General features: G+C 34.1%; 1 protein-coding gene across 1 annotated transcript in view; it reads left to right on the forward strand.

Moving 5' to 3' along the window:
- The window catches only part of LRP1B (LDL receptor related protein 1B), a 1,719,891-nt gene that overhangs the window by 1,083,633 nt on the left and 620,324 nt on the right, over positions 1–15,934 (forward strand). Inside the window, exon 18 of the mRNA XM_081815486.1 lies at positions 13,758–13,940. Coding sequence (XP_081671612.1) covers positions 13,758–13,940 — 183 coding nt within the window. The remainder of the gene's footprint in view (positions 1–13,757; positions 13,941–15,934) is intronic.

Here is a 15,934-nt window from a genome sequence, read left to right on the forward strand (position 1 = left end):
TGAATAGTTTTTACAAATGGAAAAAATAAGTGACCCTCAAGCAATTTGGTATGAGGGACCTCCCTTTAGAGCCTTAGGCCTGGTCATTTATTAAGTATTAAAAAGTTTTGTAAAAAGATGGTTTTACCTGTGAAGACATGAAGAGTGGAGTTAAAATGAGATTTCAGTCTTTTCTTACAAGTCTTTAGCTCTCTGTCTAGAAGGAAAAATAAGACAGAGAGAGAGAGAGAGAAAGAAAGGAAAAGAAAGAAAGAAGAAAGAAAAAGAAAGAAAGAAAGAAAGAAAGAAAGAAAGAAAGAAAGAAAGAAAGAAGAAAGGAGGGAAGGAAAGAAGGAAGGAAAGAAAGAAGGAAGAAAGAAAGGAAGAAAGGAAGAAAGAATGAAAAAAGGAGACTGGACATATGCATCTATAAAATAAAAAAATATATAGAATTAATCTTATTGTTGACAGTTTAATTCATTTGAATTATGTATACTTTCGTTCTTCTACTCTTTTGGGAATAGTCTTAACCAAATTTTCCCAAGGAATAAGGCATTTCTAAAGCAAACATAAAATTTTTTTTTAGTATCTTTAGACAGCTATTCTTTAGGTCAATTTCCATTCAGAAATTGTTGTAAAAATTTATACCCAATAATTTCAGCACAGACCTGATGGGATAATAGAACAGGCTTCTCTAGAATTGATTTTGCCTAAATTTTGCAATTTCGCCTAAATGCAACTGAAATATCCCTCAAATATTTGGATTTTTCTTTACTTTGAAGGGTCATCTGATCCTGATTTATGGTCACTGTCCTTTAATGCCTTCTGTTTGGCTGTCTACAAAGGGAATATTTACTGCCAGGTGCACTAGGCACATGAGCTGGGTGATAGAACATATGTGATCTTTTATTTACATCACAAATGCAAATTAAATGCAAATTTGAAATTAAGTATGTATTGACCTTCAATTTTGATTTATTATGAATAATCTTTAACAAGTTCCCAAATCCATTAGGCAGTTAAGTGTATAACATTATTAATATGTATTCCTACACATGGTCATATTCTTCTGCTTTAACTGCTTAACTCTGTTTCTGCTTTGGAAACTTTCACTTTTTTTTGGGCTCTGTCCTCATTCATTCATTTATTCCTTCATTCATTCATTTGCCTTACTACTTCCCTGTTCACAGATATAAGAAGGAAGCTAGAATAATTTTGTCTTTGTAGTTTCATAGTCAAGTACGATATCTGATACACAGTTAATGCTCAGTAAATAATTATTGAGTGAAAGAGTTTATTTCTTGACCACAAAATTTGATTAGACCCTCAGAATTCAACCCTTATTCATTCTGTGTTACTAGTAACTTTCTTTTCTGTTTCTTTGCCTTATCCCCAGATCCTGGAGTTTATTTTCATGATGATGTTTAAGACTAGGCATACTGATCTATCTATTCACGTACATCTCCTTAATAAAGTGTAATCACTTTCATTTATCCAATAAATATTTGCACTTTCAGTCCAGGATTCAATAAAATAAAATAGATAGGACATCTCCCTTATCTTGTATTAGTGTTTATTTATTTTTTACATCCTCTCTGTCCAATAGATAGTACTTTCCAGAAAGATAGGAAGAGTTTAATTTTTCTAGTATCTGTTATTTAACAGTAAGTGAGTGAGAAGATCCCATTAGTAATAATTGAGTGTTGGGAGGAGGAGTTAGCATATGTTGGCCACCCACTAGTTGCCAGGTATTTGACATTTGTTATTCCATTTAGTCCTAACAATAAGGATTACTCAGAGAGGTTAAAATACTTGCCTAGGATTACACAGCTGGAGTTTCAAGCAAAGATTTTCTGTTCTTTATTCTTCCATCGAGCTCCCTGCTTGTGTAATGATGGAATATAATTCACCCCTTCCCTTTTTTTTCTAACTCTTTATGCATAACATTTATATGATCTCCAAATAATTACTATGTTTTTCTCCATTGCATTCTCATTTTTCTTTAAGAGAAAAGAAAGAACTTTCTACTTATTACAGGTCATTGTAATGAAATTTCCCAAAGAGCACTAGAAGGAACCTGAAACATTATATTAAATAACCGCAGTAAATCTGCCTGTCTCTTTTTTTGGTTTGTTTGTTTCTGTTCTTTCACTTCCACAACTCTCCTTGATAAAGTAGATTCTGAAACTTCGTCATTACAATAGCTGTGGACATTCCCACAAAGACAATTTCTTCAGTCACCCAAAGAATCTTAGTCTGCCATAAAAGTTTCATCTCATAGACTTAGAAAATTTAGACAGCTGGGAGAAAATGAAAGATCATTCAGTTCAGTTATTTTATCAGGCAGATGAGAAGAAGGGCTCATTTAGATAAAATTATCCTTATGAGTATATAACAGTAACAAAAACATGCTGCTTCCTAAAAGGAATTGATCATGTTCTGTGTTAGAGATTTGAGACTGAAAACTTTTAGCCAGGAAGACATTTTCAGGAGAGGTTTTGGATTTTTTTTTTTTTTAAGATTTTATTTATTTATTTGACAGAGAGAGGCACAGCGAGAGAGGGAACACAAGCAGGGGCAGAGGGAGAGGGAAAAGCTGGCTCCCCACTGTGCAGGGAGCCCAATGTGGGCCTCAATCCCAGGACCCTGAGAACATGACCTGAACTGAAGACAGACGCTTAACCAGCTGAGCCACCCAGGTGCCCCAGAGGTTTTGGATATAAATGATTATGCTAAATTCTTTGTGGAAAATCCAGGAAAATCAGACTGTAAGGCCAACCAAAAAGGGATAATATCCTACCTAAGGACATTGAATGCACCCGGAGGAGTGCAGTTATCAAAACTCGATTTGTGGCCGAAAGACTTAGGTTACACATTGAAGCATGGAGAGAATGGAAATTAAAACCACTATCTCTTGACTTCTGGTCTATATCTTATCCCATCTCAGCTGAACCCATCACGTTTTTAGCAGCACAGTTTAATCCTAACAACATAGGAAACAAGATACCAATAAATACTATACACAATCAGACTCAATCATCTGTTTTGTTTTTCTTTTATGAAAATATTCTGAAGGTGCTTTCAATTAATTTTTACTAAAACACACAATCAAAATAACTGCTGCTATGTCTCACTGAATTTTATTGAGAATAAAATATTGTCTTTGAATTTGAAGAAATTAGCAAATTATGTAGTCAGCAAAATCACATGATCTTCTCTTCTAGTGACTTTTAATTATCCTCCTTTAATGAAAACATGGATTGTTTTCTGATAAAATACGAGTAAAAGCAAATTTAAACTTCATCTACTTTTAGAGAGGTATAATATCCACTTTCAAGGAGATACCAATTGTCTGGCTTAACTTCATTTTCTCGCAGATTGATTTATTTTCCTCAGGAAATGTTAACACTGAGATATCAAAACAATGTTAATTATGAATGGATTTTATCCATAGGAAACCTCTTTTTGTTTTCCCGGACAAAATAGCTCTTTAAAGGTCATTTTAACCTCAATACTGCAAACAACTTTTACATCAAGAGCAAAGAAGACTCAAGGCTTTTGAATCAATTAATAACAAAGCCTGTTTTGAGAATCCATAATGTTTCTAGCATTATCTGTGATTATCAGGACAATTAAAGGGAATCAGATAAGTATAATTTTAAAAATAAAATATTAAAAAGGTTCATAAAAATAGGAAGAAAGAAGTCAATTATCTTCATCTTAACTATACAGAATATAACAGATCTACACTTATTCTTAGATAAATTTAGCTCTTGTATTGACAATAATTATGCATCTTGACACTAAGCAGAAGAACATCTCTTATTTTTTAAAAGATATAATTAATAACAAAAGTCAATAGGTAACAAAAAGACTTAATTTTAATGAAGAACCTCAGCCTGTTTCCTCTTCTTTTAATAGAGCCAAAAAATAAGGGCAAGAGTGAATTAATTTCCACAGTCTTAAATTCTGCTTCCTTATTCTCCCATTGTGGGTAATGATCAGTGAAATGGTAGGACTTCAGGCATTCAGCAGAAAATAGACAAATTAAAACAAACAAACAAACAAACAAACAAAAAAGAAAAGAGACAAGGGGCATGGATGATCTACAAAATAATTAATTCACCTCTCAGTAATTGAGTAGGGCCATGCTCTTGTGAGAGTGAAGAAATAAGCAATAGGATAGAACTTTGCCTTTTTCCTGTATAAATAGTTGGTAGTTAGATTCTTTCAGAACCTATTTGAACTGTCAGCCTTTGTTCCTTTATTTATGAGAGGCATCAACTGAATTTGTACTTAGATATTGTATTCCTGCAATGTAATGACCAGATTTATTCACTTTTTGTTAGGAAATTTATTTTGGTTTTAGGATGGTATTTGTGTACACATGGGCCTCCCAAGGAAAATGAATTGTCATTATTTGCATCTAAAACCTTTCCACAAATAACTTTGGTGCATAAGAGCATCCACTTAAATTGCCATGACCTTCCTGGAACAGAATATTCACTGGTATCAGAATCTTTCAGCACAGCATGTTGGTATTGTTGATATGTATGCACTTTAATGGTATTTTCTATGAATCATAACCAGAATTTACCCCATTTTAGAACAGGAGTTGGCAAATATTTTCTGTAAAAGGTCGGATAGTAAATATTTTAGATTTTGCCTATTGCAACTACCTAACTCCACTGTTCTGGAACAAAAGAAGCCATAGAGTATATGTCTACAAATGATTATGGCTGTGTCTCAATAAAACTTTATTTATGACAATAGGTAGTGGACCAAAATTGGTCCACAGGTCATAGCTTGCTGACCCATTATTTAAAACACAAGTAGAGACACACTCTAAAGGAACTATAATCTTAAATAATCCTTTATGCCCATTCCATAGAATCAATCTTAAAAGACAAAGGCAAAAAATAATGGGCAGGAAAACAAGGCCAAAAAAAGAAAAGATAAGCCATTAATAATTTCTAAATAATATTCTCTGGCCTTTCCTCAAACGTATGCCTTATATGTGTGTGTGTGTGTATACATATATGCTATACACATTCTTTCTACATAGGAATATTCCACATTATTTTAAAATATCAAATTAAATAACGTAATATTTAAAATTTTGTTCCAGTAAATATTTGATGCCTGTTGTGAGCTAAGCATATTGCTAAGCCAAGAGGTAAATTCCAAATGTAAAATATCTGTATTGCCACCTGTTTTAGTTAATAGTTGGTATCTAACATAGCTATTAAGGTGATTGGCTAATTTGAACAGTAAATGGAAAAACAGATTTCTCAATTACACAGCCAATTCAACAGACTAATACATTCTGTACACTAATATTTAGATAACGTAGAAGTTCATCATTCCCATGATATGTTAAATTCTAAATGGAATGCTCATGGTAGAGTTCCAAATATCAAAACTTAATTTAATTTAATTTAATTATTATTATTTTAGAGAGAGGGAAGGGTGGGGAGGGGCAGAGGGAAAGGGAGAGAGTGAATCCTAAGCAGGCGTCCAGTGCGGAGCCCGATGCAGGGCTGGATCTCACAACCCCGAGATCATGCATGACCTGAGCCAAAATCTAGTCAGATGCTTAACTGACTGAGCCACCTGGGCACCCCAAAACTTAATTTTAATGAACTAAAATCAATGTTTTATTTGCTTTACATAGATTTTGCTTCTATATTTTACCTTACTGGGGGATATTTAGTGTCATGAATTGAAATTCTGCTTCAATATATTTTTTGTGTCTATATGTCTATGCGTTTTCAACATTCAAATCATTTTAGTACTACAATAATTGAATTTGTGTTCAGATATCCACACATTCTTTCCCATTTCCTTCTCTTCAACTTTTCTTTTTTTTTTTCTTCTCTTTTACTTCCACTTTTCTAACTGAACCAGACAGTAAACATTAAAGATTTGAAATATGGTCTCTTATTTATTATTAAAGTTCCCATTAAATCTCATGTCCTAATAAATGGTTTTGATAGTTCCATCCACTTTCTTATCAGGATAATCTCCAGTGAGGGCTACATGCAAGGGTAAAAAGAGTTTGTAGAATTGAAAGTAAAACACAAAAACCATGCCCTGTATGTTGGGGTGGAAGGGAGTGAGGGGTGGTCAGGTTAATAACCAAATGGTAACAACTATAACCTAGATGACAGGCAGGCCATCATCAACGTCCACTGGGATGAGGACAAATTGAAGAGGGGAGGCTCTGGGCTTGACTTCATTATAAGTTCACAGCAGAGATTATAATGCCATCACACAGGCCACAGCCCCTGGGGAATCCATCCCATGTAACATGAAGAAGAGCAGAACAGTGCATCTCATCAACCCCAACACAGGCTCTACACAGGCTGGGAGGCAGGTTTTAACACGCACCCCTCCCCTAAGGATCTATATAAACAAAGGATAGCCTAACCTCCTAATGGGATGTTAAGGGTCTCTTGAGGCAGAAAGGCCAAGGTTAGGTTCACACTCTGTTCGAAAATGAAATGAAACTGTTGACATACTGCCAAACCGATTTTCAGTGGTTCCAGGCAAGTGAAGAATATCTAGGTATCTGGAGCAAACAGCTGCCTTAGGTACAGGAATTATTAATGCATAGTGATTCAAGCTAGGAAAGAGCAGGGACTGACACATGGTGATTATAGGTAATGCAGGAAGCTGTATGCACATGCAATGCATAGTGCTTTTTACTTTTCAAAGCATTTTACAGTGAATGACAAGTTAATGTATAAACTCCATTAAAACAATAAAAAAGTCATTTTTTTCTACCCAGATTGGTCTCACAATTTAAATAATTCATTATATTTGCAACATCATTATTAGTTATTTTCTCAGAGGGGCTTTAACATTTCTTATAAACCAAAAAATGTATTCTGACTAAAAAAAAAGAAAAAAAAGGTATGGTATATTTTTTCAATCCTGCTTTTCATTTTTTTTTTTTAATTTTCGGAGAAAAAATTCCTTTATGTCTCTGTACAGTTGCTAGTCTTCTAACTGCAAGTATTTAGTCACAGTGAATTCATTTAAATATTGGGATAAATTCCACCATTGGTTGCCACATTTCCTTCAGGGCTCTGCATTTATTTATTTATTAGATTCCCCAAATTGTATGCTTGGTTTAAATAGCTTCGGGGCAAAAATACAATAAAATTGCATTAGTTAAAAATATAACCAGCATCAGCAACATGAAAACATAACAGTAAAGCAGCATGAGCATATACATATAAAGATAGTCATCATTTTAACACTCCACTGGGACAAGCCATATTACGAAGATAGATTGTGCGCCAAGCCCTAAAGCTTAAGCAACTGGGGCTCTGGGGAAACACACAGGCCTGGAACTCAGGTTGGAATGGTCATCACAGGCTCCTCGGAGGAATGCAGCTCTCCATCCAGGGGAAAATCAACAACTGTTAACAGAAGCAGATTTCATTTGGCTAGAGGTTAGGAGGAAATAAAACTCCACAATTTTTTTTTTTTTCTGTATTTTCTGGCAGAGGACAGCATGTTTCTAAACATCAACACACACCCAAACCTAACAGACATTGAAAAATAGGTTTGGGGTATTTTTAATTTATGTGAGGGAATTGGATGAGACATGGAAAGGGAAGGAATATAAAAATGTGTGTGTGTGTGTGTGTGTGTGTGTGATAGTCTACTTGACTTTAGTATAAACTTTGAGTGTTTGAGCTAATGAAATAGAAGCATATATATATATATACATACATGTATATATATATGTATATATATATCCTTGTAAATTTAAAACATCTTAGAATTTTTTCTCTTTCTATTTATTGTCTAAATGCTCCCCAAGTGATCTATAAATACTGTGTATCTGAGCATTATCAGAATCTAGTGGAAGGTCTTTCTGTGATTCCCAGTAACCTTCAGGCTTCAATCCAAACCATTTAGCAAAGCACACAGGGTCATTCAAGGTCCAGGTCTTGCCCACCTGTCTAGTTTTCTCTTTCTCCTCTTCTCCATCACACTCTACATAGAATTTTATGAATGCTGCTAACTTTGTTCAGATTATCTTTTGTCCCATTCTACTTCTCCCCCAGCCCCTGCCTGACTCTTAATCATGAAAAGAACTCTTTTCTTTTCCTCTGTTATAAGAATCCATGGTGCTCTCTCATTTTCATAAAAGACCAAATTTTACCATGACTTTGCAACAGAATAAAATAAATATTACACTTTATTCGAAATGAAATAGATTGAACAACAGTATTTGAAACACAAAATGTAAATGAGTTTATTGTTACTTCATGATTATTATATGAGCTGATTCTTTTTTGTTTTTCATTCTTAAGCTCTACATGAGAAAAGACTTGCAAAAAGGTAGAAATGGTACAGTGGTAAAGAAAGCAGGCTCTAAGTTTAATTATGTAGGCTCAAATATCACCTCTGCTGCTTATCATCTGTATAAATACAGACATATTGATTTGTGGGTTTTGTTTCTGTGAAGTGGGGTGCTCTCAATAAGCAGTTTTGCTTATTTTTAATCAAAATCAAAAGGAACAGATGAGTGATCTTTTTTCACTGGGTTTTAATCCATTCTAGTATGATGGATTTGAAGCACAAGCAAAATCAAATGCCATATAAACTACTGTTTACATGCAAGGTGTATGGAATGGGAATTAAAAATAAAAACAGGAAAGTGTGAAATTGGTCTTGGCATTCTCCTTAGAGTTCTCTGTGAGTCAAAAAAAGCTCTGAGTCCCTTCCACAGGGGAAAAGATGTATAACAACGTAAAGCATCATGTAAAATCTGAGAGCTTATAAATCTCTAAAGCTTATCCATGAATTTCCTAAATCTGCAGACACCAGAATAAGAGCCCCGGTCCTATATAATTGTTTTTTTAATTGAGTCTTAAAGAAAATTATGGACATTAATAGATGAAGGGAATCCAAGTTTGGGGGAATAATATAACTAGGATCAGGAGGGTTACATTAGTGACATGTATGTAAACATTATTAAAAGGAGAATTGTTTCATCACTTAGATTTGAATATTTATAATGGTGTTACTGTATTTCCTTCTCTAGACTATACTGTCATTTTAAACTTATTATGATCTGGTTGTGTGTGGTGTCAATTAATAAATAGTATACCCACCCATAGAAGTTTAGACACGAGTAGTTTAGGAAGAAGAAAAGCTTCAGGGAAATACCACATTTGTATTTAGATTCATAAGATAAATGTTTATTTAGAATAAGAAAACAAATGAGTAGATTCACTTATGAAGTACAAATAGACAAACCAAACAATACCAAGCGAAGCAAAGAAAATGCAAATTGAATTTAAAAAAAACAAAAAACAAAAAACCTCAGACAATAGCAGCATACTCTCCCTTTCATCGATGCCACCTTGTCTGTGTAACCACAGCTTATTTATCTAGCTTATTGGGGCGCCTGGGTGGCTCAGTCGGTTAAGCGACTGCCTTCGGCTCAGGTCATGATCCTGGAGTCCCGGGATCGAGTCCCGCATCGGGCTCCCTGCTCGGCGGGGAGTCTGCCTCTCCCTCTGCCTCTCCCCCTCTCATGCTCTCTCTCTATCACTATCTCTCTCAATAAATAAATAAAAAAAAATCTTAAAAAAAAAAAAAGAATATTATCTAGCTTATTTCCAGAGGTAAATAACATTGAGCTAAAAGGCTCGGGTTCTATATGTAAAGTCGCCACACTGCTGGATCACATCATACTGCTTCTCCTGAAGCAGCAGTTTACCTTTTGCAAGTCTCTTTTTTGAATCAGGTTGATCTATCTAGATTTCTTAGTTTATATAGATCTTCTTGAGAATTTCCCATTAGGTCATTGAGTTAATGATTTAACACGACTTTAAAGAACTAGATCTTTGAAACCAAATCCAAAATATGTTTAAAAGAGTCAAAGCTTGACTTTTACAATAATTAGTTAAACATAGAATTCCTTTCATTATTATTGACATTCTTGAGGCAACATAGTACCTGAAGAAATAAAGGATGGGAAGAGGAATAGAAATATAGTATAGAATTTGGTATATACCATTTAATTTTATTTAAGCTAATATCGTGTTTCTTCAATTAGGTACTTTTAAATGTAATGTATTTCTTCTCAAAATTTCCTTACGTATCACTATCCTGTTTCTTTATTTACTTAGCATGCTAATTATTTCCAGAAATAATCAAAATGATTACCTGGAAAGATAAAATATTATAAAGAGGAAGGACTTTTTTTTTTTAATTTTATTTATTTGACAGAGAGAGACAAAGTGAGAGAGGGAACACAAGCAGGGGGAGTGGGAGAGGGAGAAGCAGGCTTCCCGCCAAGCAGGGAGCCTGATGTGGGTCTCGATCCCAGGACCCTGGGACCATGACCTGAGCTGAAGGCAGATGCTTAACGACTGAGCCACCCAGGCACCCAGGACTTTTTTAAAGAAGCAGAAAAAGATTTAGCAATGTAAATAAATCTGAGAGTGAGATTGTTCCAAATAAATTCATATATGAAAAATGATTCATAAATTTGGCTCTAAATTATAAGAGGCTATTGCAAAGAGAGAAGCATGATGAATTTCAGGATTATTCATGACTATCCATAAGATGGACTTATAAAGAAGGAATACTAATTTGCAGAAGAGAATAAAATTAGTACTAATATTGAAGCAAGAGTGAAACCAAATTTTCTCTGCAGCTTTTCAGAAGTAGATTCAGAAACAAAAGAAAATGTAGTTTGCAGTTGCCCGACAGTCCACTTCCACCAAGGAAAAAAATCAACTAGGGAAAATACAATAAAAATGAGTATCTTCATCTCTTCATTATAATAGGAAGCTGTTAATACATATAATATATATTAATATAACATAAAATATATATTATTATATTGTTGCATATGTTATATATTATAAAATAACATATATATTAATATATATAATGTATTATAATGCCCCATATAAAGCGGGTAGCAGTTGTTACCTTGCAAGGATGCTAGCCCAAGCATCTTACTTTTCAAGGAACTGGAAAATCTAGATATTTTTATAGGAAATCTTCAGATTTTTAAGAGGTCAATAGTATGTTTGCCAAATTAAGCATGCTGAGGGACAAATTCAATATATGAGCTGCCAGTCTTCAACTCTTATTTTACAGAATGCAGAAAAGTCAATAGACTATACCTTCCATTATTAAGTATTTGGAATCACTGAGTGACAATTACCTGAAATAGAGCCTTTATGCATTATTGGCTGAGCTCATACTACAGGTTTTAAAATTCAGCTGAGCCAAAGTTTGTATTTTGTTTTCAAGGAAGTTGAAGTAGTCAGTAAAAGAACCAAAGGCCATTTCACTGCTGCATGACAGTTCACCTCCTCACCATGGAATCACTTTAAGAGCTGACTAGGTCTCGGAACTCCATTTGATTTGTCTCCTTTGCTCTTCCTGCATATTGAAATCACATAGAATTCTCAAATTACCTTTAAAAAGACTCCAGGTTTGAAGACTTCACCATGTCTTGTTTATGAGACCTGTCCCAGCATTCTTTACCACTATAGTAGTTAGGCCATACTGCTAAATAGTACACTCCGCAGATAACAAATTAACGATGGTGGGAGTTTGCTGTATCACATTCCATATATATCTCCTGAATGTGCACAGACTCTACCGTCTTTGTTGATTTTGTGTGTGGAAGCAAACATTTTATTTATTTATTTATTTATGTATTTATGTATTTATTTTAGATTTATAGATTTTATTTTAGGTTTATTTTAGATTTTATATATCAGAGAGAGAGAGAGAGCACAGGCAGGGGGAGCAGCAGAGAGAGAAGCAGGCTCCCCACTGAGCAGGGAGCCCGATGTGGGACTCCATCCCATGACCCTGGAATCATGACCTGGGCTGAAGGCAGACGCTTAACCAACTGAGTCAGCAAGGCATCCCGCAGACATTTTGTTTAATCATGAACACTCTATATACCCAAAGTCAGAATGATTTGCATGACTAGGAAAGTAGAAAAAGTCTCTTCTTGGAAGGGACTTCAAAGCCATCCTAAACTCAATGCCTTCTCTGTAAGTTGAGTGGGATGAGTAGAAGTGTTCTTCGTAGTGGTTACTTTTAAAACTTAGTCCTATAGATTTTCTGTGAATTGGAATAGCTATGTTCTACCAAAACAACTTTATTCCTGCTACAGTGGGGCTCATTTTATATATATTTTTGCTGTTGTTACTGCTTTAGAAATACTTAAGGAGTAGAGGTAAGTCTATTTTGTGCATCTTTATAATATTGTATCACCTGACATATTATAGTTTTTGAAAGTCTTTAAATTGAGAAAAATTCAGAAAATGAATATTTATATTATAGAAAATAACAGCAAAAATAACAAAATTTTGTAGCTAAAATAATTATTTACAGATATCCAATTTATTTCCTCACAACAACCCTGTAGACTCTTTACTCTCTAGGTAAACACATAGAGGTCTAAAAAGATTAAGTAACTGCGTTGGTGATATAAATGATATTGTTAGCTTTGACCTCAAGTGAATTTAATTGTAACTCATAACCACATGATTCCTACCAAACCAGCTTTAAGTAATGGATAACTCACCTAAAACTGTTTTAAATTAATCATAATGATATAGATTAATTGCTATTATAGAGGCAATGTAGATAAATTGCTGAATATAGCTGTAGGAAATATGCAACAAGTTTATTACATTAAAAATTTGATTTAGAGGGGCACCTGGGTGGTTCAGTTGTTAAGCATCTGCCTTTGGCTCAGGTCATGATCCCAGGGTCCTGGGATCGAGCACCTCATCAGGCTCCCTGCTCCGCGAGAAGTCTGCTTCTTCCTCTCCCACTCCCCCTGCTTGTGTTCCCTCTCTCACTGTTTCTCTCTGTCAAATAAATAAAATCTTTAAAAAAATTAGATTCAGAAAAATACATACTAAAATCTATATTACAACAGAATTTGGAGATACTGGTTAATATGATATTTTGTAATATTAGATATTAATAACAATTTAAAATACTGTTAATGATAGCCATATTCAATTGTTATACTGTAAAGCATCCATATCCCCAACATTGATGTTTCCTTATTCTTGCTTATGCAAGAATTTAACCTGTAGAATTTAATCTATATTTTTAGTCAACAGGTTTTGAGGAATACTATTATCTGGGAACTGTATGAGTTATTAATTGATAAGTTGAACTTGAATTCATAGCACCTCAAATTCTTATGTGTGACTGTTCTCATTCTAGAATTGAAATCTTATGTCCTAAAGAATTTGCTTATTATCTGGAGCTTTTTGTTTGTTTGTTTTCAAAATTTTGGACATTATTCTTCAAAGATATTGTTAATCAGAAAGTACTTATGATTTTTGGTTATTTACCCTTTACTAGTCTGAAAGAAGTTGTCTAAAGAAATGTCAAAAGACCAACCAGAGACTTGATATTTAGTGTAGAGTGTGAAATCTCACATATGCCACAGCAAAAAGCCCTTTAAAGATCTCATTCTTGAGGTTCTAATACAAATCACAACAGAATATCTACATATCTTCCTTTTTCCTAATGTATGTGGCACTTTCAGGAATTCTGTGGGAGGCAAGAAACATCATTTCCTCTAATCATTAACGAGAGTATTACAGCTATTAAACAACTAAAGTGAAAATACATTCTCTCTGGCAGCATACTAATGCCTGAAAAGAAAAAAAGGTGAAAAAATCATCAAGTAAAATAATAATTTCTCTCCTATTTTTCCCCCTCTGCCTCTCCCTCCCTCATTTCAATTTAAGAGATTCGTTCTCCTGCTGGTTGTAAGGGGAATGAATTTCAGTGCCATCCCGATGGAAACTGCATTCCTGATCTGTGGCGCTGCGATGGGGAAAAAGATTGTGAAGATGGTAGTGATGAAAAAGGCTGCAATGGGACATTACGACTGTGTGATCACAAAACCAAGTTTTCCTGTCGGAGTACAGGTAAGCAGTACATCGGTTCATCCTCCACCTTGGGGTTCCTGGAGGTAGAAACCCTTTGGCCCATCCTCAGTGTGCATCTTACCTGCATAAAAAAGGTTCTTGTGTTTCTAGTAAGTTTGCTCATATTTTACATATGATAATAATACTAGCTAACATTTATGGAGAACTATCTATGGGCCCAGCACCGCTCTAAAGAATGTTTTCTCCGTGAACTCATCTCATCATCCCAACTCACAGTGAAAAACCTGAAGGCCAGAAAACTTTTTAACATGCTCAAGTTTAAAAAAAAGTCAAAAGAGACAGCATGGGAGAATTGGGATTTGAGACCATGCAATCCTGGATTCAGAGTCTGAAATGCCAGACTCCAGAAAGAGATAAGTATGCTAAACCCACAGACAGCATTCCTCTTTCCACAGATAAATCCTCACCCTAAAATTTCATGAAGATGAATGAAATGGAAAGGCAGAATTATATACATTTATTTTCAAGTACAGTAGATTCTTAAATTCAATTGTGCTGTTGCTAGATTTCATTAAGATAAAGGTGATGACTGTCATTCAAAACTGAATTGTTTTGAAAGTCATTGTGGCTTTTATTTTTTTTATGATGTTATTCTATTATTATGACTTTTCCATTTTGTTTTTCTACATAGAGTAGGTTCTACCTGACATAATAAACCAACTTATATATTTTCCTATTTATACCAGATGATGAGTTGAAGTTTAGTGAAAAAAAAAATATTACAATTAACTACTGTGGTATAATTGAGAAATGGGTTATATCATCAATCCAATAATCCATGGAAACAATTCCTATAGATTTCAGGATATATTATGGAATCATCTCTGGGATGAGGTGAAATTGTTTTTTGAATTGCCTAATCGCTTGGTGATTCATTTTGCTCTTTATTAAGTATTTGAACCAAAAGGTAGAAATGAAAAGTTATCACAGCTATGATTAAACAAAACTCTGGAAACCACATGGCCCATGGGCATCTAAAAATATAAAAAGAAATTGTGTTCCTTTATTTGGACACACTTCCTGTTTTCAATTAAGCATTCAACTAAGAAATAAAGAAATAAATATAAGCTAACATGGGTATAGAGAAATAAATACTCCTGAGGCTCATTCTTAACGAGGGAGTTGTGTTTTCAAATGGTTACTTTTCCAACAATATTTTTCACAATTATGTGACTCTTTTCAATTGTTACATTAAGTGTCTTAGTTTCGGGGTTATTGGTTAAAAAATGTGACTTTAAATTTAGAAATTATCTTTTTGGAACATACTGTATTGATTGGAATTTAATAGATGAATAACATGTTAAATAATAATGTAAGGAGGAAAAACCTTTTTCTATACCGACATTAGATTCATTGGCTGGGGCCCTTTAAATCAGATAGACAACAGATAGATGATAAGAAAAGAAAAAAAAAAACAAGTTTATATACACATTCGTCATGCATGTAGGAAAACTCAGTGATGAGTAACTCCAGGGGGTGGTTGGAACTTGGGCTTATATAGAATCTTAACAAATAATAGTAAATTTGTGGAAAGGTGAGAAAAGAAAGGAAAAGGACTTTGAGTTTATAGGGATGGCAAGTTGTAGGTAGGTAAATATATGGGGGAACTAATGGACGATAAGGGCTAGTTAATAAAATGTGTGCAGGTCCATTGTGGCACTGATTTTCTATTTTCTCCATGGCCATAAAACTTCTCTACAAAAGGATTTATGGCAGTCCTCATTTCTCAGAAGTTTTATGCTTATAGTCAGATTAAGGAAGCTATGGGAAGGTTTCTTTCTACATCTGTTGAACTTCAAATGTTTTCAGCTGAAAATAATCCTTATGTAAAAGTAGCATATTTGTGGGATAGTGTATTTTGATTCCATACGCTGGGTATCTTTGGAAAACTGGATTCTGAGAGACAATTTTATGTGTGTTGACTTGGGATTTGGATTATCCATTTAATATGAAACATCACATATATGTATCAA

Source organism: Leptonychotes weddellii, chromosome 3 (assembly GCF_054177405.1).
Source record: "Leptonychotes weddellii isolate Sample4059 chromosome 3, ASM5417740v2, whole genome shotgun sequence".
NCBI classification, from domain to species: Eukaryota; Metazoa; Chordata; class Mammalia; order Carnivora; family Phocidae; genus Leptonychotes; species Leptonychotes weddellii.